At 47.3% G+C, this 26,516-nt stretch overlaps 2 protein-coding genes and 1 pseudogene across 4 annotated transcripts; 1 reads left to right on the top strand and 2 right to left on the bottom strand.

Annotated features, from left to right (window-relative positions):
* Positions 1-6,955: 6,955 nt before the first annotated feature.
* Positions 6,956-8,819, bottom strand: LOC123825453 (annotated as a pseudogene).
* Positions 8,820-9,125: 306 nt separating this feature from the next.
* Positions 9,126-21,205, bottom strand: CLN3 (CLN3 lysosomal/endosomal transmembrane protein, battenin). 2 transcript variants are annotated; one of them, XM_045848847.1, is made up of 17 exons: positions 21,075-21,205; positions 20,176-20,203; positions 19,866-19,988; positions 19,654-19,732; positions 18,189-18,285; positions 17,330-17,401; positions 16,892-16,971; positions 16,694-16,779; positions 16,128-16,200; positions 15,899-16,042; positions 14,952-15,070; positions 14,157-14,203; positions 13,999-14,067; positions 13,849-13,904; positions 13,635-13,728; positions 9,579-9,719; positions 9,126-9,476 (listed from the first exon to the last, which is right to left on the bottom strand). In XM_045848847.1, exons 3-17 carry the CDS (start codon positions 19,909-19,911, stop codon positions 9,357-9,359), a joined length of 1,323 nt encoding a protein of 440 aa, XP_045704803.1. In that variant the 5' UTR covers positions 19,912-19,988; positions 20,176-20,203; positions 21,075-21,205; the 3' UTR covers positions 9,126-9,356. The 2 variants fall into 2 exon arrangements, with proteins under 2 accessions (XP_045704803.1, XP_045704802.1); XM_045848846.1 differs by having other exon boundaries at positions 20,176-20,377; positions 21,075-21,204.
* APOBR (apolipoprotein B receptor) lies at positions 19,702-26,486 on the top strand. 2 transcript variants are annotated; one of them, XM_045848843.1, is made up of 4 exons: positions 19,702-19,830; positions 22,353-25,151; positions 25,237-25,499; positions 25,589-26,486. In XM_045848843.1, the coding sequence occupies exons 1-4, from the start codon at positions 19,702-19,704 to the stop codon at positions 25,656-25,658; spliced, it is 3,261 nt and encodes a 1,086-aa protein (XP_045704799.1). In that variant the 3' UTR covers positions 25,659-26,486. The 2 variants fall into 2 exon arrangements, with proteins under 2 accessions (XP_045704799.1, XP_045704801.1); XM_045848845.1 differs by lacking the exon at positions 19,702-19,830 and adding an exon at positions 21,771-22,012.
* Positions 26,487-26,516: the final 30 nt, after the last annotated feature.

Here is a 26,516-nt window from a genome sequence, read left to right as displayed (position 1 = left end):
AGACAGGGAGAAAAAGCAGCTCTACCTAATACACAGAAAGAAACACAGGGAGGCTGCTAAATTGAAGAAACAAAGAAATATGGCCCAAATGAAAGAAAAGAACAAAACCCCGTGAAAAAGAACTAAACGAAAGGGAGATAGCCAACCTATCAGATGCAGAGTTCAAAATGCTGGTGATCAGGGTGCTCAGAGAACTTGCATACAGTGAAAAAATAAAGGAAGAAATGAAGGTTACACTAAGTAAAATGAATAATCCACAGGAAACCAACAGAGAAGGGAAGAAGCTGGAATTCAAACCAACAATTTGGAACATAAGGAAGAGATAAATATTGAACCAGAATAAAAAGAAGAAACAAGAATTCCAAAAAATGAGGATAGGTTTAAGAACCTCTGGTACATCTCCAAACATGCCAACATCCAAATCATAGGGATGCCAGAAGGAGAAGAGGAAAAGCAAGAAATTGAAAACATATTTGAAAAAAAAATTAAAGAATACTTCCCTAATTTGGTGAAGGAAATATACATACAAGTCCACAAAGCACAGAGTCCCAAACAAGTTGGACTCAAAGAAGAATACACTAAGACACATCATAATTAAAATGCCAAAGGTTAAGGATATAGAGAATCTCAAAAGCAGCAAAAGAAAAGCAGAGAGTTACCTATAAAGGAGTGCCCATAAGACTAGCAGTGGATTTCTCAAAAGAAGCTTTGTAGGCAAGAAGGGACTAGCACGAAATATTCAAAGCAATGAAAAGCAAGGACCTATAACCTAGATTACTCTATCCAGCAAAGCTATCTTTTAGAATGGAAGACCAGGGCCCTGGCTGGTGTGGCTCAGCGGATTGAGTGCAGGCCTGTGAACCAAAGGGTTGCCAGTTTGATTCCCAGTCCTGGCACATGTCTGGGTTTCGGGCCAGGTTCCCAGTAGGGGGCGCATGAGAGGCAAGCACACATCGATGTTTCTCTTCCTTTCTTTCTCCTTCCCTTCCCCTCTCCCTAAAAATAAATAAATAAATAAATAAATACAATCTTTAAAAAAAGAAAAAAATAGAATGAAGGGGCAGATAAAGTGCTTCCTAGACAAAGTAAAACTAAAGGTGTTGATCACTACCAAGCCATTATTATGGGAAATGTTAAAGGAACTTACGTAAGAAAAAGAAGATGATCAAAATGATGAAAATAAAAAAAGCAACAAATTCATAACTATCAACAACTGAATCTAAAAAAAAACCAAAATGAAACTAAAGGAAACTATCAGAATCATAGATATGGAGATCATTTGGAGGGCTATCAGCTGAGAGGAAAGAGGGGGAAGGGAGGAGGAGGAAAGGGGAGAATGGGGAAATGGTATGGAGATTAAGAAGCATAATTGGGTGCCCTGGCTGGCGTAGCTCAGTGAACCAAAGCGCGGGCTGTGAACCAAAGTGTCGCAGGTTTGATTCCCAGTCAGGGTACATTCCTGGGTTGCAGGCCATGACCCCCAGCAACCGCACATTGATGTTTCTCTCTCTCCCTCTCTCTTTCTCCCTCCATTCCCTCTCTAAAAATAAATAAATAAAATCTTTAAAAAAATCACAAGTGCAAGTATGGCACTTTAAAAAAAAAAAGAAGCATAATTGGTAGGAACAAAATAGACAGGAGAGAGTTAAGAATAGCATAGGAAAGGAAAAAGCCAAAGAACTTACACGCACGACCCATGGGCATGAACTAAATGGGGGATTACTGGAGGGAAGGGGATTACTGGATGGAGGGGGGCAAAGGGGGACAATTGGGACAATTGTAATAGCATAATCAATATATATATATATTGGTTATATATACTATATATACATATTATGAAGGCAATATATATATTGAATGAAGGTGATTTTAGTTTTTAGAAAAGCCAGAAGTAGCAGGCTGCCAAATCTGGGCTGTAGGGGGGCTGAGTCACCTGGGTGATTTGATGTTTTGCCAAAAAACTCTGTAAGAGATGTGATGCATGGGCGAGTGCGTTGTCATGATGAAGTTACCAATCACCAGTTGCCAATATCTGCAGCCTTCTGAATCATCCCAATAGCTTCCACTGAGGAATGTTCAAGCTTAATTAAAAATTTGATGCAGATTTATTGTTCTACTCGCTCAGTCATTTTTAATGTGATGGCCACACAGTGCACATGCTCACTCAATGGCATTTACTGCCTCCACTGACTAGTACAGTGAAGGCATCATTGTTATGCATGATCATTCCAGTCCACTCTCCTAGGCTGCTAGTTTACATCAACATTGGGCAAACTGTTCTCATTATATTAACAATGGCTGGGCTTTTCCCAGACAGACCTCATACAGAGGAATATTACTCAGTCATAAAAGAGGATAAAATCTTCCAATCGCAACAACACGGATGGACCTAGAAGGTATTATGCTGAGTAAAATAAGTCAGACAGAAAAAAAAACCCCACCAAACATACAATTTCACTTTTATGTGGTATCTAAAAAAAAAAAAAAGAAAATAAAACAGAAACAAAATCACAGATACAGAAAACATGTTTTTTAAGGAGAATTAGTTTAGAAAAAACCCTCACCCAGGGATACACATTTATTGATTTTAGAGAGAGAGGAAAGTGGGGGGCAGAGAGAGAGAGAAAGAAACGTTGATGTTAAAAACATCAATCGGTTGTCTCACTCATGTGTCCTGACCAGGGGATTGAACCCACAACCTTTTGGTGTACAGGATGGTGCTCCAGCCAACTGAGCCACTCGGCCAGGGCCAGAGAACATTCTGATGGTTGCCAGACAGGGGGAAGGTATTAGGAAGTACAAATTGGTAATTACACTATAGTCACAGGGATGTAAAATACAGCACAAGGAATATAGGTGATAATATTGTAGTAATTGTATGGTGTCAGATGGGCACTAGATTTATTGGGTGATCACTTCATAAGTTTTATAAATGTCTAATCACTATGTTGTACAGCTGAAACTAATATAATATTGTATGTCAACTGTAAGTGAAAAATAAAAATTATTTAAAAATGAAATTTCACTTATGAAAGCACCAAAAAGAATAAAATATTTAGGAATGAATTTAACAAATATGGGCAAAATGTATACTCTCAAAAAATACAAAGCATTGTGGAAAGAAAATAAAGAAGACCTAAATAAGGAGAAAGACACCCCATGTTCATGGATCAGAAGAGTTAATATTGTTAAGATGGCAATACTCTGTAAATTGATCTATAGATGCAGTGCAAACCCTATCAAAATCATAGCTGGCTTCTTTGCAGCAATTGACAAGCTCATCTTAAAATTCATAAAACAATATTGAAAAAGAACAAAGTTGAAGGATTCACACTTACCAATTTCAAAAACTCACTACAAAACTACAGTAATCAAGACAGCATTTTACTGGCATACAAATAACATAGGTCAGTAGAATCAAACTGAGAGTCTAGAAATATGGTAAGCCCCTGCATTTACAGTCAACTGATTTTCAACAAAGCCTTGGCTGGAGTGGCTCAGTGGATTGAGTGCCAGCCTGCAAACCAAAGGGTTGCGAGTTCAATTCCCAGTCAGGGCACATGCCTGGGTTGCAGGCCAGGTTCCCAGTAGGGAGCATACGAGATTAATAGGGAAAATTAATAGGGAAAGTCTTTTCAACGAATAGTGTTGGGACAACTGGGTATCCACATGCAAAAGAATGAAGATGGACCATATGTTGAGGGGGTGTCCAAGATCCCATTAAATTTCAATGCTTTTCCAGGAAGACTCTCAGAATTCAGCATAGTCATATTTGTTGTGGCTACGCTTTATTAGAGGGAAAGGAAGCAAAGCAGAATAAGCAAAGGGAAAAGGAAGGCTCATAGGGTGAATGAAGTCCAGGGGAAACCAGACACAAGCTTCCAAGGGTCCTCTCCCAGTGGGGTACCTAGGATATGCTTAATTCCCGCAGCAAGGAGTTGGAATGAGAGGTGTGGAATGTTGCTGAGTAGGGAAGCTCATTAAGACTCAGTGTCAGGATTCTCACTGGGGCTGGTCACAGGCACTGTGCCTAGCAAGTGCCCAAATTCCAGACCTTCAGAGGCAAAGCAGGTGTGGCACATGAAAAGCTGTTTAAAATCATTAGCCCTCAGGGAACTGCTAATCAAAACCACAAAGAGACACCATTTCATATCCAGTAGGTGGCTATACTTGAAAAAAACCTAACAAACAAAGAGGAAAATGGCAAATATTGGTGAAGATGTGCAGAATGAGAGCCCTCATACATGCTGGTGGAGTGTAAAATGGGATAGCCACAGAGGTTTATTTTTAATAATAGTGTTAAATGAAAGCAAGTTCCCTGGCTGGTGTGGCTGAGTGGATTGAGAGCTGGTCCATGAACCAAAGGGTCACTGGTTCGATTCCCAGTCAGAGCATGTGCCTGGGTTGTGGGCCAGGTTCCCAGTAGGGGGCACTGAGAAGCAACCACACATTGATGTTTCTCTCCTCTTTCTCCTACCCTTCCCCTCTAAAAATACATAAATAAAAATCTTAAAAAAAAACCAACAAGTTAAATGACCAACATTAATAGAATGACTACATGGTAAAGAGCCATTGTGATGAAATATTATTCACCCACCACAAATGAAACCTACCGTGTTTTTCAGACTAAAAGATATACTCCCCCCAAATTTGGAAGGAAATGGGGGTGCGTCTTATAGTCCGAATGTAGCTTACCTGGGTCGCTGTAGGGGGGGGGCAGCAGTGGATCAGGGTCACAGGTTATTAAATATTTTATCAAATTTTTTGCTTCAAAATGTTTTTCCTATTTTTCTCCTCTAAAACCTAGGTGTGTCTTATAGCCCTAAAAATATGGTATGTTTGTATTTATAGCAAAAAAGTTCCTAGCATGAAGAATATATGCATAAGTTTGTTGAACCAAAAAGAAAGAAAAGACTTATGGAGATTTGTTAAAAAGGAAAAGCACTTCTCAAAGTGTGGTTCTTGAAGAGCAGCAGCAGCATCCCCGGGGTAAATGATAGAAATGCTCCTGGTCCCCACGCCATGCTCCCTCAGTCAGAGACCCTGGGGCTGGGCCCAGCAATCTGTATTTTTAAGAAGTCCTCCGGTGCCCACTTAAGTTTGAGAACCACCAGCATAATACGGTGTAAAAGGTAAAGGCAGGATTCAAACAAACCATAGCATGATCAAAGCTGACATTTATTGTGTGCTGACTGTGCTTTCCCATGATCTCACATAATTTCCACAACCACCTTATGATGTGTTGGTATAGTGTTATCCCCATTTGACAGACTGGGAAACTGAGGGGCAGAGAGATGAAGGGATTTGCCCAAAATCAGAGGGCTAGTGAATGGCAGAACTGAGACCCAAGAGTCAGGTTTCTCTGCCTCCAATGCTCATTCTGTCAACATGTCCATATTTCCATATTTTCATTCTGTTAACATGTCCATCATGTTAACAGGCGTGTGGGCCACTCCATATTTCCAGGCGTGTGGGCCACTACCATCACAAGCAGTGATAGGGTAGCCTCAGTGGGTACTGGGGTGTTCATTTTAAACACCATAGTCATGTATTTATTTTAATGTGTCAGAGAAAAATATATAACTAGCATTTCAAACTCATGATTTCAATAGTAACATCGTTTCCCTTTAAAATAACAATTTATTAAAACTTAGTCACTTTATGAAAAACATTTAATGAAAGTACTGGAATGCATAGATGTGGCAAATATGGTAGAGATGGTAGCAGTGAAGTATGGAAAACACTGCTAAGCCCACCTCAGCTACTTAAAAAATACATAACCATTTGTATATTTTACCATATACAAATTTTACCTAAAAAAGGACTGTACAAAATGCTAGATTCTAGTTAATATTGTGCACACCGAAGCATGTAGAGGGAAGTGTATTCAAGTGAGCCTCCTACCTTTTCTTCAAGTTAAACACATTTATTGCACATTCACTGCAAAGTCTTCAGAATACAAAGCTTAGCAACACAATTTCACCTTTGAGGACTGTAGAAATATACCAACTGTATAAAAATGATTTTGTGAAAACATGGAGAGATTGATGTGAGTGAGAAAAAGATGACACTAGAGGTTTCGGGATGGATATTTCAGCATACACAAATGTTCAGAGGTGTAGAAACATGGTCTACCCGAACTTTTCATCTCGCCTAGTTTAGTCACTGTGCCTTCGGCCACCTTCCTACCTCTGCCTCCTCTGTGTTTGTTTTTGCCACATTATACTTGCAGCTCTCTCAGCTCCCTTGCCTCTAGTTCGCGCATCTCTCTACCCACTACCACTTAACTTTCCTAGGGAGCATTTTAGCAAAGCTATTTCAAAAGCACCCATAGCAATTTATACTAAGGAAACGGATGCTTTCATAACTTAAGTTACTTGAGTGTTATTTATATTAGCATAAAAAATTTAAACTTAAATACTTAATGTGGAACCATTAGGTAACTTAAAAATAAATCATTAGGAGACATTATTAAACCATTAAAATTTGTTTTTCAAGGAATACTTAATAAGGGAGATAACAGTGTTTCTCAAACATGTATTTTTGTATTACCGAAGCTAAAGCAAAACATCCTGTTTATTGGGTGAAAATGGTCTGCTTTACCGGCACACACTGAGTGCAGTTTAAAAAATACTTTAATTATAATTTCGGACTTTGGAATTTGAACAGGTGCCAGCGCTCTCTCCTTTCTTTACATGAGGAAATTCTTTGAAAGTCATTTGAAGCTTGGACAGAAATTCCATAGCTGTATTCTTAGGATGACTCTGAAGCAGGGTGCCCAACCTGTTGGTGTCTCTGGGACACGCTGGAAGAGGAGTTGCTTGGGCCACACATTAAATACACAAACACTAATGAAAACTGATGAGCAAGAAAAGGTTTTACGTACATTTACAATCTTGTGTTGGGCCGCATTCATAACAGTCCATGGCCTTGGGTTGGACACCCTCGTGAGGACTCACGATTCAGATGATGCAAGGAAAGCTTCAATGCCACCTCTTAGAGAAGACACTCCAGCTTGTGTGACCTCATTGACCAATGAAGTGTTGGTGGTAATCACGGTGCAGGAGTGAAGAAGCTGTTTCTTTACACAATAGCTACCTCATACACCTAATTCTGCTGCTACCATTGGTTCACCTGTGTTCAAGTCCACACCCACAAGTTAACCTCATTCTGAACTTCTACTTGAACTCTAACTAATGTTTCCTGAAGGTCAAAACCAGAATTCTAAACAAGAACCTTGGGAATAATGAGCAGATGAGCACCAGCAAATGCTTTAACTCCAAATTGAGCCATGCCTGTATTTTTACACTGAGCTTATACTTAGGGCTTCTGCCATTGCCACTTCCACGGAACTACACAGTCATCCGTAGCATTTTTAATAGCCCCTAAGACATCTTATTGCACCTTTGGGTGTGTGCTCATTTGGTCTTTTAACCAAAAATGTGAGAGCGAGCAAGGACTGTTACATTTCTCAATAAAGGCAAACTTCATTTCTCCCAATGTATGCTCATAGACAAGTCCTGCCTGTCCCAGTCAGGAGTTAGGTCATTAAAGAATTTAGAGCTACCCTACCAGAGGCAAGAGCCAACCTTCCCACATTTCTCCTTTTAGCTCTGTGGAGAGCAGCTCCGCCTCCTTCTGCAAGAGCATCTGAAGAAAATGGGTCAATTCCCTTTTGACTAATAACGAATCCTTTATCTGAATCATCACAGACTTTCTCTTTTCATTTCTATTTTTAAACTCTATCTTCAATGAGTTTTCTTTGTTTTTACCAATTCCTCTCTTCTGCACCCTTGTAAAAAAAAAAACAAGCCTGAATTCACCTTTTTCATATTCTTTTTCTACGAGGAATTTTTTAAAAAGATTTTATTTATTTAGAGAGAGGGGAAGGAAGAGAGGGAAACAGCAATGTGTGGTTGCCTCTCCTGCACCTCCTACTGGGAACCTGGCCCACAACCCAGGCATGTGCCATGACTGGGGTTTGAACCGGCAACCCTTTGGTTCACAAGCCTGCACTCAAATCCACTGACCCACACGTTTTTTTCACATTCTAATGATACACTGCATGTGAAAATGTATGCATCTTCCACTCTTTTCTTCGTATCAGGATGCTATGCCCCACTGTCCAAAACAAGACCTCTGATTAAGCTTGTACAGGTTTGATTTATGTTTCTACTCCATGATCTTAACCAAGAAGAGGTCAGTGGGTTCATCTTGTTTTTTAATCGTCAAAGTGTAGTTACCTACAGCCTCTGCCAAGACATCTTTAAGTTCAGCATGAACTCCAGTACACAGGGATGCTCTGGCCACATCTACAAGTGTTTCCCTATCCATCTCTTTGCTTACTTTGAGTTGTTCTAAAAACTGAAGTGTCTTTTCCTTTGCAACTTCAAATCCTGTTATTATTTTGGGACGAGACCTTCAGGAATGAAGATCCACGTTTCGGCAATTCTCCAATAATTAAGAAATTTGAAGTGGTGCTATCACCAGTTGTCATGCTGGACTGTTGCCACTTTGACTATTAAGGAGGCTGTTGGGTGTTGAATTTGCATGTCATGAAGCAGCACACTGCGGTTAGTAAGCCTGATGTCTCCAGCACCAGAAACAAGCAACCTCATGGTGCCTTTAGGTCCCAAGTTGGTCCTCAGAATGTTCTGCAGTCCGCAGGCCACACTGATGTTGACCAACACTGCCTGGACTAGAGCCACATCAGCCTGGGGGCTTAGGGTCCTCACAGCTGCCACAGCTGACCCAGTAGAATGAGAGACTCGGTGTGAAGAATACCCGAAAGCCAGCTCCCAGCCTCCTTTGAAGTGCATTACAAAAAATAAGCTGTGTTGATGCAGTAAGAGCAGAATGGTCACTGTAGAACCCAGGCAGTACCTACATGAGTATTCACTGCACAAATCCTTTCAACTTCTCTGCATGTTTAAAAGCTCACGTGTTGGAGAAAAATGTATACAGACTGCCTTATACAGTGAGTGAATGAAGAAACCTGAAAGACTAGGTAGAAATCTGCTAAAATGCTATCTTTACACTCTCCTATATATATTCCAATGTGGGCTGGTATTACTTTATTTATAATAAATTTTGTTTCAAGGAGAAAAATGGCACAGGAGTCAATCAATAATAGAAGCATTTATTCCGAGGGCATAATGCCAAGAAGGACCCCAAGTGAATATGGAGTGAGGAAAGCTGCTGCCCCTTGTCCAAGGACAATGGAACCTCAGCACTTCTCTACAGCCGAGTCATGCAGCGAAGTCCAGGGGCAGAGCTCATGGATGGGCTCTGGGCTATAGGCCTGGGGTCTGGCCTTCCCACCTATCAGTGTATCCTGTGTTCCAAGAAGCCCAGTGTCAGGAGAGGTGGCAGAGGAAGTCGTGTAGGGGCAGGGCCAGGAGCCCTGACAGGGAGATCCCCAGGGTGTCGGAGATACAGGTGGCTGCCATGGCAAATTCCCGGTGCTTGTCGCTGGTCTGAGGAGGGCAGGGAACAGGGGTGAAGCTTCAGCCCTCCACACCCCTGCCCTGGCTTTCCCCAAAAAGGCCACATACAGCCCTCGCCTGACTGGTACTGACCTCCAGGGCAATGTTGTGGAAGGTGTTCACATAGGCAGCACCACCCAGGAGCCCCTCATACAGGACGATCACGAAGACGAGGTAGATGTTTGGCAGGAAGCTCAACCACACGTCCACCAGCAGGAAGGCCAGGTTGAAGAACTGTGGTCGAGGTGGAGGGGAGGGCTGAGCCCGGGAACCATGGCAGGCAGAAAGGGAGGCTGCCTCCCTTCCAGGCCCAGTCTTGGAGATGCTGATGAAGGAGAGGGCTGGCAGGTTTGGGTCAAATCCTAATATCCAGCCGGCCTACCAGACCCTGGGATCCAGGGCATGTCTTCTCTCAACCCTGTTCCAGCCCTCAGACCCTGTAGGTCTCCTCCCTCACCCCTTGGCCCATTTCATTCCTACCCCCTGGAATGCCATTACACCTTCCTTCGCTTGGGCTCCCCTGGTTACACTGTTCCCAGGTCAGTGTGGATCAGTGTCACTTAATCCTGTGATCTCCTTTCTCCTCCCAAAGGTTCCCAGGATAGTTTTCCCTGCTTACCATACTGAGGCTACATTTAGACCAGTAGTTCTCAATTGGGCCTGATTTTGCTGCCCAGGGGACATTTGACAATGTCTGGAAATGCTCTAGGTTGTCACAGTGGGCGCACAGGTTGCTACAGGCATCTAATGCATGGAGGCCAGAGGAGCTGCTCAACACCCTACAGGACAGCCCACAGCAAAGAATGATGTGGCCCCAGTGCTGAGGTTGAGAAACGCTGGCTTGGATGTTCCCACCTCTTTTAGGAAGCCTCTCTAACACCAGGGGTGTAGGTCCCTCTTCTGTGCCCCAGTCCTTCAGGGGATCCCAATGTCCCATCCCTGAGTGCCAGGGGTTGCCACCAGGGCAGTTCACGTACTTGGTGCACAAAAGGATTACCCACACAAACCTGGGCCTCAGAGGTTCTAACTCATTCCATCTGAGCTGAGCTCAGAAATCTGCATTTAAAAGTACACACTCTGGGACTTCCAGCCAAGATGGAGGCATAGGTAGACACACTGTGCCTCCTCACACAACCAAAATAAGGACAACAAAAATTTAGAAATAAAATAACAACCAGTACTGACAGAAAATTGAAGTGTATGGAAGTCTGACAACCAAGGAGTGAAAGTAGACACATTCATCCAGACTAGTAGAAGGGCCGGAGTCAGGTGGAGAGGGGTTGTGACAAAAAAAAAAAAAAAAAAAAGCGGTGGCTGGTGGACCCTGGGTGCTCGAAGCAGCAGCTGGCGAATCCTAGGCATGCAAGGCGGCAGTGGGAGGACTCAATGAGGTGGTGGATTGTGGAGGGGTGCCAGCACCCAAGGTGGCTTGGGGAACTGGGCGATCCTACATTCATGCACAGATAAACCAGGCGAAACTGGAAAGCAAGTCAGACCTTGCAACCCAGGATCCCAGCGCTGGGAAATAAAGCCTCAAACCACCAACTGAAAACACCTGTGGGAGTTGAGGTGCCGGGAGAGACTCCCAGTCTCACAGGAGAGTTCGTTGGAGAGAACCACAGGGTCCCAGGATGTACTAAAACCCACCCGCTTGGGAGTCAGCACCAGAAGGGCCCAGATTGCTTGGGGGAAGCGGCGGAAGGGACTGAAATCCGACAGAGAGCAGAGCAAGCACCATTGTTCCCTCTCGGACCCCTGCTCCACACACAGCGTCACAACTCAGGGACTGGGTTGCCCTGCCCAGACAAACACCTAAGGCTCCGCCCCACACTATGTAACAGGTGTGCCGAGACAAAAAAAAAAAAGGCTCAAATGAAAGAACAGATCAAAGCTCCAGTAAAAATACAACTAAGCGATGAAGAAATAGCCAACCTATCAGATGCACAGTTCAAAGCACGGGTAATCAGGATACTCACAGAACTGGTTAAATTTGGTCACAAATTAGATGAAAAAATGAAGGCTACACTAAATGAAATGAAGGAAAATGTATAGGGAACCAATAATGATGGGAAGGAAACTGAGACTCAAAACAATGGAGTGGACCAGAAGGAAGAAAGAAACATTCAACCAGAAAAGAATGAAGAAACAAGAATTCAAAAAAATGAGGAGAGGCTTAGGAACCTCCAGGACATCTATAAACATTCCAACATCTGAATTATAGGGGTACCAGAAGGAGAAAAGGAAGAGCAACAAGTGGAAAAGTTATTTGAACGAATGATGAAGAACTTCCCCATTCTGGCCAAGGAAATAGACTTCCAGGAAGTCCAGGAAGCTCACAGAGTCCCAAAGAAGTTGGACCCAAGGAGGAACACACCAAGACACATCATAATTACATTACCCAAGATTAAAATGAAGGACAGAATCCTAGAAGCAGCAAGAGATAAGGAGGCAGTTACCTACAAAGGAGTTCCCATCAAGTCTGATGGGTCTCAGCTGATTTCTCAAAAGAGCCCTTGCAGGCAAGAAGGGGCTGGAAAGAAGTATTCCAAGTCATGAAAGGCAAAGATCTACACCCAAGATTGCTCTATCCAGCAAAGCTTTCATTTAGAATGGAAGGGCAGATAAAGTGTTTCTCAGATAAGGTCAAGTTAAAGGAGTTCATCATCACCAGGCCCTTATTATATGAAATGTTAAAGGGACTTATCTAAGAAAAAGAAGATAAAAAACATTACAGTAAAAGGACAGCAAACTCACAATTATTAACAACCACACCTAAAACAGACAAACAAAAAAAACTAAGCAAACAACTAGAACAGGAACAGAACCACAGAAATGGAGATCACATGGAGGGTTAGCAACAGGGGAGTGGGAGGAGGAGAGAGGGGGAAAAGGTAGAGAATAAGTAGCATAGATTGTAGGTTGAAAATAGATGGGGGAGGGTAAGAATAGTATGGGAAATGTAGAAGCTAAAGAACTTATGACACATGGACATGAACTAAAGGGGGGGAATGTGGGTGGGAGAGGGTGTGAAGGGTGGAGGGGAGTGAAGGGGGGAATGGAACTGTAATAGCATAATCAATAAAATATATTAAAAAATAAATAAATAAAATGACCAAAAAAGTACACACTCTGGTAATACTAATGTGACCTGCGAAACACTGCACACACTTTCACCTGCGGCGTTAGGCCCGTTTCTATAATGGAATTAAATGATTATAAGCCCCTATTTCTATAAAGCAGCTTTGGTTGAGATTATAACTCAAATCATAAACCACATTTCAGCAGCATCTAAGGAAGAGTCCCAAGTTAAGAATTGTTGACACCACCATTTGGGGTTTTGGGGCAACAAAGCCTTGGGCTGGTGCTACTGCTTAAAAAAGTAAAGGAGAAAGTTAGAGGATATTTGCATGCTGTTTCCTAACATTAGAGTGTAATCTCTACTTAGTCTAGATCTTGTTATAGATTCAAGTAAATTAAAAAGGGTAAAAAACTTTCCTATAACATTTGAAAGTTTATTTTAATAGTCACCTTCAGGGCTGAAGGAACAACAAATGCTGGTTTTGTAAAAGTACTTTTCTTAGACTGTCGTAGGGAAAGGTGTTTGTTTTTTTTAAAGCTGTAAATTACTTTTGTCATGGATAGTTGAAATGTCTTGAGATACACAATTGGATGAGTGCAATATCACTGATTCTATTATAATTAACCATGCAGAATAAAAGAACTATACGTGTTTTTATTGTTAGAAATATTTGAAAGCCTATGTCTCTGCATTAGGCTTGTACAAAATAATCATTAAATGAGTGATTCTAACTGCTTTTTTACCCTTCTTCTCATCTGTATTTCTTAAAAATACCCTGAGAAGCAGCTGTTAGCCTGGCCTGACTTCTAGATGAGGAAACTGAGGCTCCAACTGTTTCAGAGACCGGACATAGTCACAAAGCCCGAATACAGAAACTGGGATTTCCATCCAGGGTTGCCTAGCTGTGAAAGACACAGTGGATGTGCAGCCCCGCTACCCTTCTGTCCTCGCACTTAGAACATGAACATGACAGGAAGCAATAAACACTTCCTGCCGATGGACAGAAGCACTGGGGCCTGGGGAAGCTGGGAGCTAAGGTGGGGAAGGAGCGAAGGCCAGAGGCCTGGTACCTGCAGCAGGGCCAGGACCCATGTGAAACGGATGTGACAGCAGCGAAGAGAAGAGCGGGAGGCAAAGACGCCGGCCTGGTACAGCATCTGGTACCTTAGACAGGGGCAGGGAGTAGAAGGAAGCCCCTCCAGTGCCTGCTCACACAGCAGCGCCTCCTCCCCGAGGCCCTCCCAGCAGACTGCCCATCCTGCCACCCAACCTCGGGGTTCTCACCAGCGGTACTGCTGAGCGTGACTCAGGGATGTGTTCCGGAAGAAGAGGAGCTCAAACTGTGGCAAGGACCAGACAGGGGAGATGAATGGGGACGTGTGAGTCCCCATCTTGATCTCTATTTCCACACCCCTCCTGTCGGCCCTTACTCACAAGTCCCTGATTGATGAAATACTCAGCAAAGTAAACCAGGACCAAGGGGATGATGTACCACAGCAGGCCCTAGACGAGTCAGAAGACATAACATAAGTGGAAGGCTCGGAGACAGGCACTGGCCACCAATTGGGACAGGCCACAGCCACCGTCCATACCTTGAACACAGTCCACTTCTCCTGAAAAGAGAGGTTTGTGCTGGAGTCTGCAGAGGAGCAGGGAGAGAGAGGCAGGTGAGGCTGGCAGAGTAAGCCAAGGAGTGCGGGAAAGAATCAGCCAGCCAGTGCAACAGTGTGAATGCACTGGATCGTGCAATTAAAATGGTTAAGTTGGCATATTAATACATAACTTCATTGTGTATATTTCACCACAAGTAAAAAAAAAAAACCCAGCAGAGACCTCTTCACAGCTCTTGCATAACTTGGTGGCCGTACGTCCCCACCCCAGCCGCACTGGCCCCTTCTTTCTGTTCCTTGAACATCCAGGCTCGTTCCCGACGCAGGGCCTCGGCACTTGCTGTTCCCTCTGCCTGGAACCTGTTCACCCCAATGTCCACGGGGCTGATTCCTTGCACTCACATTTCAGCCCAACAACACCTCCTTAAAAAGTCCTTCACTGATCACCTCTAAGTAGAAGCCCTCTCCATTTCCCACCAGTGCCATCTTCTAGCACATCACTGTATCCTGTCCACTTATCAGTATGTGAAAAGCATGCTTCTGATTCAGTTGTTAGAGTCTGTCCCATTTCCTTACCTTATTTACATGGCACCCCCAGTGACTGCAATGCCCGGCACATAGTAAGCACTCTGTGAGTATTTCTCGAATAGATGAATGTGATTGGCTCTTACCACAACCGCCACACACATCCACTTCCCCTTCCCACTGTCCACTCTAGAGAGGAAGACTAACACCCAGAAAGAGCCCAGCGCTCTGAGGACCTCCTGCACCTCCTACCTGGCTTTGACTGCTGCTCTGGGGCCTCACTGCCCATCAGCGGTTGCCGGGCTTCCCTCTCTGCCTCTTCCTCCCCTCTAGGGTCCGGGGGCTCGGGAGATGTGAGTAAGAAGAAATAGCTAGGGGGAGGTGGAATGAGACAAGGTCCAAGAGCCTCTGTCAGGAGGGAAGGGCCACTCCTTTCCAGAGCAGCGCCCCCTCATTTCTACATTGCTCTGAGGGCTCCCCAGCCTGTGCTAGAGAGCTCCAACTGTAGAAAAACACTTATTTCTCTGGAGCTGAAACTTGTTTCCTTGTTGCTTCCACCCCCGGGCCCTTGTTTTGACTCCTGGCTCACACTACATAAGTCAGCTGTTTGCTCCACATTATTATTGTAATGATTGCTCTACCTCCCATTTATTATGTGGTCATTCTGTGCTAGACTAGAACTTTCAAAATTTCACTTGTGTTTTGTCTTCATGCTATTTGTCATATCCACATTCCTCCTGTGTATATTATTTTTTACTTAATACTTTCCTTTCAATCGATTCCCTGTTTCTACATGGCCTTGTCCTAAGCAATAATCTGTGAAATCACAGGTTTGACTGACTGGTTAAAATTGTTTCCTAATACACATAAAAATACATAAAATTAATAAGCCCACCCTTGTCTCCCTCAAGTCACCTTGGGAACCACACTGCACTGGATGCGCCACACATACCACCTCACAGGAAAGCAAGAAGGATAACTGCCGTTTGAGATGTGGGGAAACTGAGGGTCAGGGAGGTAAAGCAGCTTGTCCCATACCACACAGCTAACAAGTGGCAGCTCCAGGCTCAAACCCAGGCTATCAGAGTCCAGAACCTTCATCCCTCATAACAAGACTGTAGGGATCTCAGAACTGGGAGGGATCATGATCTGGTTTTCTTTCCTCAAATACTTCCTCCACCCAGCCCAGGGCAGCTTACCTGGCCAGCAGCAAGGCGGGGATACCCAGCATGGACAGTAGGGTATGCTGCGGTGAGAGGCCGGCCTGGGTGAGGCCCAGGTAGGACAATGCCCCCAGCAGCCCTGCTGCCCCAGTACCTGAAGACCACCAGGAGATCACAGCCCTGAGAAGAAGAACACTGGAGCACTAAAAAGGACCAAAGCCAGTAGCGGGACCTCCTCTCCCCACTGCCTGCTCTGCTTGCTTACCTGGGGTAGAAGGCAGTGAGTGAGAGGAAGGTGACCTCCCCTAGGCCTGATGAGATGCTAGCGAAGACCACGCCTGGGGGGAGGACAAGCACGACAGTGGCCATACCTCGCCTTTTCCTAATAGCTCCAACCCCTTAAGGTGTCTGGCCATGGCCTCCTCTGCATCGGCTCAGAGGGGCAAAAAACCAGACCCTTAGATGGGCGAGCTCCAGTTCTGGGGTAGAACCAAGCCCTCTCTGAATGTCCTCTCACAGGGAATGGTACTGATATCCAGTGTCCAAACCAGGAGTGAGAACTCTTCCTGGACACCCTCTCCACCCCCGTGATGGAATCTTGGTTCCTCTGTGCATCTCAGTCTCTAATCCATCCATTTCCTCCCATCTCCCTTCCTCCACCTAGCCCTCCAAATTGACCTCATCTCCCATCTCCTACTTGTGCAGTCCTAGTAGCTTATGAGGGTTACAAAGATAACCCATTTCCTCTGGGGAGCTGGGGACACTACTTCCCACACATGCTCAGCTGCAGTTCCTCTGGGTCCCCCACCTGATACAAAATCTCATGCTCACCACACAGGCTCATCCCCACCGAGTGAGAAAAGGCAACCAGGATGAAGCTTCCAGCTGCACAAACCCCACTGACGAGAACCCGGGGGCTGAGTGGAGGGGGAAGAGGAGAGGGGAAGGTCAGCTCCGGCTCTCATCTCCTTCACCCTCCCAGCCTCCTCACCAATCAACTGCCCTTCCTCCCATCATCCCCACCCAGACCTGTAGGGCAGCAGATGAAGGCCAAGAGGAGCCAGCAATTTGATGAGGAGCGTGGGGAGGATGTCTGCCAGGAGTACTGCCTGGGACAGGAGAACAGAATGAGACCCCAGACCTTCCCAGGGACAAACCTCTGAACCAGCAGCCAAGGAAAGACAGAAACTAGCTAATTAGACCTGCTATAAGCATAGGCTCTGAATTCAGACGTGGGTCAAGTCCTAGCTCTGCATCAAGGTATTCACATTTTCTGAGCTTCTGGAAGATGGGGATGATCGTGGTGCCTAGTTCACAGTACTGTCGTGTGGCTTAAATGAACCAAGATCAGCTACACACAGAATGGGGTCAGGAAATGGCAGTCTTCATTATTATAATTAGGACAGTCCCAGTTGGGTGCTGAGGTGGTAGGGGTGGGGGTCAGGGGAAGACCAGATGGTTACTCACAGCTGTGGAGACAGAGTTGCAGTCAAATCGAGATGAGTTATTGTGGGGGGTGGGAACTGGGTCTGGGTCTACCTGAGAGGAACAAAGACAGTCTCTCACCCTGGGTGGCAAGAGGGTCTAGACAGATAGGGCCTGCTCCAGTCCTAGCTCTGCTCTTGCATGAAGGATGGCCTTAGGCCAGCACTGGCCTTCTGGACCTCAGTTTCTCTATGTGTACAATGGGAAGGAGGTTTCCATAGAATGATCCACAGGCCAAACGTGGCCCTGTAAATGGACTTTACTTAGGTAACACATTCAGGAACTTTCATTAAAAACTGGATTTCCAGAAAGTCTGATTTTGGACCAAATTCCCTGTTGGACCTGCAAGGTGGCAGCTGCTCTGCTTGGGCACATGCCCTCCAGCTCCTCATAGACAAGAAGTTCCCAACCAGAGGTGATTAGATTCCACAGGGAACATCTGGCAATGCCTGGAGACATTCTTAAATGTCACAACTAGTGGACAGGGGGTGCTACTGGCATTAGCGAAGAGGCCAGGGATGCTGCTAAACATCCAACAATACACAGGACAGCCGCACAACAGAATTATCTGGCCCCAAATGTTAACAGTGTGAGGGTTAAGAAACTCTGCCAGAAACCATGGTTCTACACAACCAACACCTGAGTGTGTACACCTGGCACTAACTGATTCTTAAACACCCTTCGTGCTCTGCCATCTGGGAGACTGGGAAATTTTGGCCCCTTGCCCCACCCTTAGCTACCCCATTCCATGAGTTTTTCAAGGGAGCCTCTGCCCCAGGGTGAGTTCCTCAAGTTCCCACAGGGACTAAACACAGTGGTGGAGGTAGGGAGGGTCACTTACATGGCTTTTATTCCCAGATGTCCTTTCGTGGCTAAGGATGTCATGAGCAGCACTGAGCATCACCACGTAAGAGAAGTTGTTGCAAAGGCCCAGGAGCCTGGAGTGAGCAGGACAGATTTTTTTTTTCTCCCAGTTTTACTGAGACGTAATTGACATATAAGAACAGATCTTAATCTTTTAGCCTACAATCTATCCACAATCCTAGCACCGATCCTCCCCTTTTCCTTCAATTAGCTTTCACTTTTTTTCTCTAACACCAGGCCTCATCTCCTTCAGTGTTAGGGTTAGGAATAGGGGCTTTGGGATCACAGACTTGGGTTCACATCTAATCTCCCAGACTTCTCCCAAGAAGAGAAGGAAGGCATCCTGGATGACTGTTCCTGTGAGCTCCCACCAGTTCCTGGGGCATTTCTCAGCCACTGATCCACTGTCTCTGGTGCGCTGTGGCACAGTAGAAAGCTCCTGGGACTTGACACCAAAAGACTCTGTTCAGGTCCCAAGTCTGCTGCTTCCTACTTGAGTGGCCTCGGTCTACTCATGTGCAAAGTAGGCATACAAATTTCTCTTCTACCTTACAGAGTGCTGTAGGGATCAGAACAAGATAATACCAAAGTCCATGCAGGATCTTGTTTGCTCATTCTCATCTCCCAGAGCTGTACTCAGTGATGGGAATGGACCTGGGCCCAGCACCAGAGATTTCATGTGTCCTTTTCACAAGCCTATGAAGGGGTACTATTGCTCTTCCCATTTCACTGCTGAGAAACTGAGGCTCAGAGAGGCTGTGTGACTAGAGCCATATGGAAAGTCACTTCCAACCCAGTGTGCCGCCCAAGTCCTCGATGTTTAGATAAGTGTTAGAAGTATTCCCAAGGCTCAGCAGTACTTAAGTGATTTTTGGAGGTGGGAGAATGATCTTTTAAAAAGTAGTGATGTGCCCTGGTTGGGTGGCTCAGTTAGAGCGTCCTCTCATACACCTAAATGCTGAGGGTTCCCACCCTTGTCAGGATGCATGGGAGGCAATTACATTGAAGTTTCTCTCCCACCCTCTCTTCTCTCTCTAAAAGCAATAAAAACATATCCTTCGGTGAGGATTTTCTTAAAAAAGTAGTTATGTATTTATTTAAATGTGCATTTGGAAAATACTGGCTTTCTGTCTAGAATAGTGATTTAATGTCTTCCTTAAACAATATGTATACTTACAAATGTAAAGGCTTAATTGGTTGGAATAAAAACAAGTAAATAATCCTACAGCCCGTATGAGGATCTGGCCAAAACACCAAGGTGGTAAGTAAACGATTTAAGTTTGGGAAATTTACATATTGCCTCAGGGAAGCCAACTGGTTCACTAAATATTTGTGGATTCAGCTCTTTTTTTCCGCAGCTCAACCTTTTCCCCCCTCTTTTCTTCTGTCGCCTCCCTGTTTCTGCCCATTTTTATTTGTGTTGAACTCTTCAGGCCACTTACCAGAAGCCGATCACGTTCTTCCAATGGGCGCCCTGCCGGTCCAGTAGAATGGGCCGAGGTTCCGGGGCGGACACATCTCCTGACAGGGCGAGAAGAAGGCATGACCCCTACACGACCCTCAGGTGTAGGATGACTTCACGAGTGTTCTACAGTCAAGCCGGCTCCCGAGCTTGTCAGGTGATCCCGGGGCAAGGGTGGTCCATAAAACTCACCCTCAGAATCCGAAAGGCGCTGCTGCGAGCCTGCACAGCCTCCCATGGCATCAAGTTCAGGTTCCCCGAGGGGTCCAAAGTCAGCGAAAGTTCAGAGTTGTCTCCGGTGGGAAAGACGTGGGTCTGCGACATGTGGGAAAGATCAACGCCCCACTGCCAGTCCCAGCTGCGGCTTCTCTGAGGCACTTGCGTCCCGCGATCCACTACGCTAAACCCGGGACCCATCTGGCGCTCTCCCACGCCCCAGCACGCCCTGCCCGTCAGATTCTGCCCCCGCCCCCTCTAAAGCAAGGGTCCCTGAAGCCTGTACCTTTAAGAGCAGCTGAACATTCCGCAACCTGGAACAACAACAGGTTGGCTGGTCACGTGACAGTACCAGCGCGTTCCCCCATCACGTGCTCGGAGGTCCTCACAACCTCCGGGTCTTGTCACTGGGTTTGCTTAAGGCTTTCCCAGCTTCCGTGTGTAGAACCGAGAGTGGCCCGGAAAACCCTGGAATCGCTGGTCTAAAACTGAAGTGGGTGGGATCAGCAAGAAGAGCCTTAATGTTAGACTAGCGACGCGAAGGCCGTGACTGTGTTGAGCCAGCACTAATCATGGTTGTGCGCGGCTTCAGGTCTCGCGGCCCTCACTTGCCAGGAACAAATATGGCTACCTTGTTCCTCATTTCTGACAGTACCGTTTCTGTCTGGGAACAAAGATGGACAGCTTCCGGTCTTTCTTTTGCCTGTCTGTTGCCCTCAGGTTGTAAAGGTAACTGAATGTACAGGTAACACCCACCTAAGTGGATTTCAAGAATTATTTATTGGCAGTATCTAAGGTGTTAAAAGATCCCGTTCCCAAATTATCCTAGGACCAGGGAACATCGCAGTAGTCCAAACCCTGGTTTTACAGAGGGAAATACAAAAAAGGAAAGTTACTGATGATCATACAAAGTTAGATGTAAAGGTGACTCCAGAGATTCTTTTAGCAATAAGAATTAGAGCACAAGAGACGGATGCTGGCTGAGCAGGCTGCTGCAGGATTCCTGCCTGCACAAAAGGTGCTTAGACCAGATGACTCTAAGTCTCAATATTCTGATTCTGTGATCTCATCTCATTTCTCTAATTGGAAATTTAGGAAGTAGGGCTGTGGAAGGGAACTAGGGGAAGTGGTGTTGTTGATCAATGTTACTTTACATAGTCGCAAATAAGGAGTGGATTCTCTTACCTTCCTGGAGGTGGTAAAGCGGCATTCTGAATTTTCTTCATTACCTCCTTCTCCTGCTAATCTCTTCTGTGGTCTTCCAATAGCTGGTGCCCACCCGTATCAGCTCTTTCTCAGCACCAGGCCCTCAGAGGGCTGTTTGATATGTACTCCTTTTGGTCTTCTTCTAAGGTCACTCAACCAGTGAAAAATGGGTCCTACCACCCATGCAGGGTTCTAGAAATTCAGCAATGTGTCATACATGGTCTCTGCCCTCAAGAAACTCACAGGAAGTTGGGAGGTAGACACAAATAACCACAATAAAAGCCTAGCCAAGTTTTGTTTCACACGAATGACTACAGATGAAAGAACAGGCATTGAAGCCACCAATACAGCCCCTTTCCCTTGGGGGAAGCATTAATGACCCTGAAATGAGAAGCCAGAGCTCTTAGCAACTCCCTCCTCCCTCCCACTCCTTGTCCCCAGGCAAAACAGGAACCACAAACCCCAGCTTCCTCTCACAGAGTGGCTGTGGCTTGGGGGGAGTGGCGGAAATGGCTGAGGTGTGAATACAAGACCTGAGTCACTTGAGCTGCAGTTGCCATACACCCCTCCCCCATCCCCAATTCTGAGGTCTCCTGCTCCCATTTTTTTCCCTTTCTGGCTTCCTCCCTTGCCCTTTACCTCCAACTGTGCCCCTGAGTTCCCTGTGTGGTGCACACTCATTTCCCAGCCTAGGCTCGAAGCTGCTGTGGGCATTGTGGAAGGTGGGTAGGGCCTGGGGTAAAGATGCGTCAGGGGGAGACTGGGGAAGAGGAAGTGTCTTGGGTCCCGGGGAAGACGGGCTTATGTTGGTGGGTGGGGACGGTCATTATCAGCTTTCTGGACACACAGAGACAGACAGGATGGATTTCCTCCGGCTACATCTCCCTGGGCTGCATCAGGCCTTGAGGGGGGCACTGGTGAGAGGGGCAAAGAGATGCCAGAGGCTTTTACACTTCTCCCCGGGGCCTCACCTTCCCTCTTCCCTTTGAGTCTCTCCTTAGACTTGAGATTCTTTCCCTAAGATCAGGCAGCCTCCTAGCCTGATCTTTTCTAGCTTTCAATCCTCCCAACTCCAAAAACACATACACGTACCCCCAATCTAGGCCATTTCCTATTACTTCTGCAGATCCTGTTGTCTTCCTCCTCCCAGATCCCAGAACCCCTCTTCCTATTCTGAGTTTCTCTGTCCAAGGGCCCCCAGGAGAGGGCTGGACCTCCCCCTAATGCCTTTGTCCCTCCCTCCTCCTGTTCTTCTAGGATTCCTTCAGCTCCTTTGTCTCCTACCTTATAGGAGATGAGGTCCCTACTGCAGAGAGAAGGGAGGCACAAGCAGCTGAGGAACTGGGGGAAGTGGCTACAGGAAGGCCAGGGAAAACTGTAGAGGAGGAAGCTCAGGAGGCCCTGGAGAGCCTCAGAGGCAGCCAAAGCAAGGGGAATGGAGGACTGAGAGGGCCTGAAGCGTCTAGAAGACACCAGGAAGGAAGCTCAGCTACAGAACAGACCTGGAGTTGGGGAGAAGACAGCTCCCACGGGTCTCAAGGAGATAGGCAAGACGCTGGGGCCTGGGAGGCAGCCAAAGCCTCAAGGTGCCAGGAGCCAAGCGCCCCCTTCGAGGTCAGAAGGAACTCTGAGGCAGGGTCTGAGGCTGCCGGAGACAGAAGCAGCCAAACCCAGGAGAGTTGGGAGAACAATGAGCAGGAAGTGAACAGAGAAGAGACACTGAGAACCTGGGAACAGGAGGAGGAGGAAGAGGTCAGGGCAAGAGAGCCAGGAGGGGCCAGAGGGGTGGAGTCAGAGTGGACTTGGTGCAGAGAGCCTGAGGGGAAGGCCGGCGCTGGCAGGGATGGCAGGGCATCAGAACAGTCACTCAAGGAGGCAGTTGCACAGGAGATCCAGGGGGCTGGGGCCAAAGAGGCTGGGAAGGAAGAATATGTGGTGGCTATGGTGAGGGATGGCCAAAGCACAAGGGCACAGGTGACACAAGAGCCAGGGGCAGAATCTGAGGATGAGGCACCCTTGGGCAGAAAGGAGGTTAGGACAACCTCAGACAGGAGGCAGGCCAAGACAACCTTAGGTGGGGAGGAGGCTGGGGCAACTTCAGGCAGCGAGGAGACTGGGACAACCTCAGGTGGGAAGGAGGGCAGGACAACTTCATTCAGGGAGGACCTCCTAGGAGTCAGAGAGACAGAATATGGAGCAGTCCCAGGAGATAGCATCCCAGAGGGTACTAGGATAGTCTGTACCATAGAGGAGGCCTCCAAGGGAGCCCAGAAGGAGGAGATGAATGAAAACAGAGAGGCTGAGGTGAGGCTGTTCCTGAAACAGAAATGGGCCCTGGGAACTGAAGGAGTGAGACAAGAGGCTAAGGACCAGACAGCGGGGAAGGAGGCTGCGGAAGGCCAGGGCTCAGAATGGGAGGCAGGGGGCAGGTATGAGGGCCAGGCAGATCAGGATGGGAAAGAGGCCAATGGGAGGCAAGATTCAGAGGTCATGGCTCCTCAGGACAGTCTGGAGGAGGAGGTGGTGCAGGCAGAAGAGGCCAAGGAGAAAGAGAATGGCCAGGCCATAGAGGCTGAGCTGTCCCAGGACAAAGTAGCAAATGAGGCTGAGCTGTCCCAGGACAAAGTAGCAAATGAGGCTGAAGGTGATGCTGACTTTGAGGCAACCCCAGAGACCAGACCCGAAAAGGAGTTCAGGGAGGAAAGGAGTGAGGAGGAAGCTCAGATGGGTCGAGAGGAATTGGGGGTAGAGTACGATGGCCCCAAGCACTGGGTCCCTGAAGACTGGGAACATGAGCTGATAGGAGGTCTCCAGATCCCAACAGAGCAACCCGAAGGACAGGATGGTAAGGAAGAGCTCTGGAACATTCCAGCCCTGAGCAAAGGGGAGACAGAAAAGGGGTTGGAGAATAATTGCAGGAACATGGGTTGTGCAAAACCTGATATCTCTGAAGCAGAAGCCTGGGAAAACCAGAGAAAGGATGTAGAGAGAGGGAATACCCAGGAGGAAAAAGTAGGTACTGAAGAGGGGGAGGGAAAGGCTGCAGGAGGCAGAGAGTCTGCACCGATAGAGGTCCTGGAGGCAGGCAGAGAGTGGAACAAAGTAAAGGAAGCAGGGTGTGAAGCAGAGAGCCAGGAACTAGGTGGAAGGTACTGGGTAGAAGTAGGGACAGGCCGGTCACTGGGAGAGTCAGATGCCAGAGAAACCAAGGATGAGGAGGTGGAGGCTACAGTGCTCTGGGAGGTAGACAGAACTCCCAGGAGAGACTGGTGGCTGGAGGAGGCAGCTTCGAACCTGCAGGACAGTGAGGATGATACAGGGGCCAGTTCTTTGACTGCTGAGATTGTGGAGAATAAGGCAGCTTCAGATGAAGGGTCTGCTGGGACTAGGGAAGGGCCTGTAAGAGAGGCCAAGGAAGCTGGGGATGAAGCATTTGGGAGAGGCTGGGACTCAGAAGGGAGAGAGGAAGCTGGCAGAGGTGAGGAGCTAGGTGCAGGAGCTAGAGGTACAGAGGGAAAGGACAAAGGTGGGCAGGAATTTGCCCTGGGGGGCTCAGCAGAGGAAGTTACTGGCAGAGGCGGTCAAGTGGAAGCTTTTGAGGCTCAGAAGGGTGAGCCAGGGGGAGAGTGGGTGGAGGTTGGGGAGTCTGTAGTGACAGAAGGAAGCTATGGGATGGATGGTTTTACCTTGGGTTCCCAGGCAGCAGGGGCAGAGGGGACCATGGCCATAGTGGAAGCCGAGGGGTTCCCAGGAGGGCAGATGCTGTTGGAAAAAGAGGTAGGGGTATGGCAAGCAAGGGAGCAGGGAGAAGGCAGTGAAGGGCAGCGTGGGAACCAGACCCCTGAGGAAGAGGCACAAATGTCCTGTGATATAGAAGATGTTGAGGTGACTAGATACCACAGGGAAGAGGCCGAGAAGATTGACCCAGAAGACCTGGAGGACATCCAGGGCCAGGAAGACCAGTCAAGGAATCAGGATCCAGCGGAAGCTGAGCCTGGACCACAAGAAGAGGCTGTGGGAAGTGCCCCAGAGGATGCTCATGGCAGCTGGAGTAAGGTGAGGGCTCCAGGCAGGGTCCTGAGCCAAACGGAACAGGATCTTGAAACCAGCCCCGTCATACCCAGTGCTCCCATCCCTGCAGGCCCTCCTCTCTGCATCTTGCCTGGATGTGTCTGTGCCTCGGAGCCGTGTACTCCTGTCCCGCAGCTCCTTGCGGCGTCGCTCCCGGCCCTCTTTCCGACGGATCCCTGCCTCTGAGCAGCAGGAGCCTGCCAGCCCCCCACCAGAGGAAGAGCTGTCCACCCCTGAGCAGAGACCTCTCCAGCCAGAGGGACCTCCAGAGCCAAGCCCCACATGCCCTGAAGGGACTCCAGTGCCAGCCAGGAGAAGTCCCCTGGGACACGGGTAAGCTTGGGGTGAGGTGACTGGGCTGGGATGGGCAGGAGGCCGTGGACACCTGGAGACCAGCTCTCTGGCCTGTCTTCCCCCTCCAGGTTTGGCCTTGCACACTCCGGCATGATGCAGGAACTCCAAGCCAGACTGGGCCGGCCAAAGCCCCAGTGACTGGGCACTGAGAGCCAGGCCCTGAGTGAGAGTCAGAGGGCTTGGTTGAGCCCTGTTCAGCCTGGCTACCTTGGCTGCTTTGGAAGCACCCTATCCACTATCTGGGCCTGAGTTTCTTGGAGCTTAATTCACAGAGCAGACAGAACCAGATGTCTTTGAGAACCATGAAACTTAAGGAATCTGATTCTCCAACACAGCTGATGGACCACCTACCCGACCAGGACTACCTCTCATGGCCTGTCCTGACTACCTCCTCAGTCTGTCTCGGCCACTGTCGGGAAGACTGAGAGGGGACAGAGACAGTTCTCCCACAGCCTTTCCTCTCTGACTGCACCCACTCCCTAACCCCCTTCCCAAGTCCTTGGAGAGCTGTGTGGGAGGAAGGCAAACCTCTGGGGTGGGGACCAGCCCAGAGGAAAGGGGCTAGGAGGGCCTATGGAGCTCCATTTACAATCAAAGGTTGATTTAAGCAGACCAGCCACCTTGAGCTTTGCAAATGGGAGCTCAGCCTCAGAACTCTGCTGGTTACTATGGCAGCCACCAACTGAGCAAGCCAGAGTTGGGAAAGGTGGGCCAGGAACCCCGAAAATGTAGGAGCAGAGAGAGGTCCAGTGTGGCCAAAGGCTGCAGAGTCCATTCTAGCCCCACTGTGAGTGTCAGAAACCCCTTCTCTGAAAAGAAGCTGAGGCAGAGAAAGGATGAGAGTGCTTTATTTGGCACCCAGACTGGTGGCCTAGCCCTGGGACAACCAGCAGGCCCTGAAACAATAAATAAACCATCATTTCCCTAAACAATAAATAAATATCTGAGAAATAAATATCCAGCAAAGACTGGAGGAGCCTTAAGTTATTGGGTAGG

The sequence above is a fragment of the Phyllostomus hastatus genome, unplaced genomic scaffold (genome assembly GCF_019186645.2).
Source record: "Phyllostomus hastatus isolate PE091 unplaced genomic scaffold, TTU_PhHast_1.1 phas_contig_64, whole genome shotgun sequence".
In the NCBI taxonomy this organism is placed as follows: Eukaryota; Metazoa; Chordata; class Mammalia; order Chiroptera; family Phyllostomidae; genus Phyllostomus; species Phyllostomus hastatus.
Note: the sequence above shows the minus strand (reverse complement) of the source record. Positions and strands in the feature narration are given on the sequence as shown.

What these genes read in the sequence shown, in the direction of transcription:
- APOBR (XM_045848843.1), top strand. Translation starts at nt 19,702, where the DNA reads ATGGGCCGAGGTTCCGGGGCGGACACATCTCCTGACAGGGCGAGAAGA. An exon ending in CCGGCTCCCGAGCTTGTCAG is followed by an intron (nt 19,831 to 22,352) that starts GTGATCCCGGGG and finishes CTGTTCTTCTAG; the next exon opens with GATTCCTTCAGCTCCTTTGT. An exon ending in AGAAGTCCCCTGGGACACGG is followed by an intron (nt 25,500 to 25,588) that starts GTAAGCTTGGGG and finishes TTCCCCCTCCAG; the next exon opens with GTTTGGCCTTGCACACTCCG.
- CLN3 (XM_045848847.1), bottom strand. Translation starts at nt 19,911, where the DNA reads ATGGGAGGCTGTGCAGGCTCGCAGCAGCGCCTTTCGGATTCTGAGG. An exon ending in CTTCATCTGCTGCCCTACAG is followed by an intron (nt 16,780 to 16,891) that starts GTCTGGGTGGGG and finishes CCCTCCACTCAG; the next exon opens with CCCCCGGGTTCTCGTCAGTG. An exon ending in CTCACTGCCTTCTACCCCAG is followed by an intron (nt 16,043 to 16,127) that starts GTAAGCAAGCAG and finishes TCTTCTTCTCAG; the next exon opens with GGCTGTGATCTCCTGGTGGT.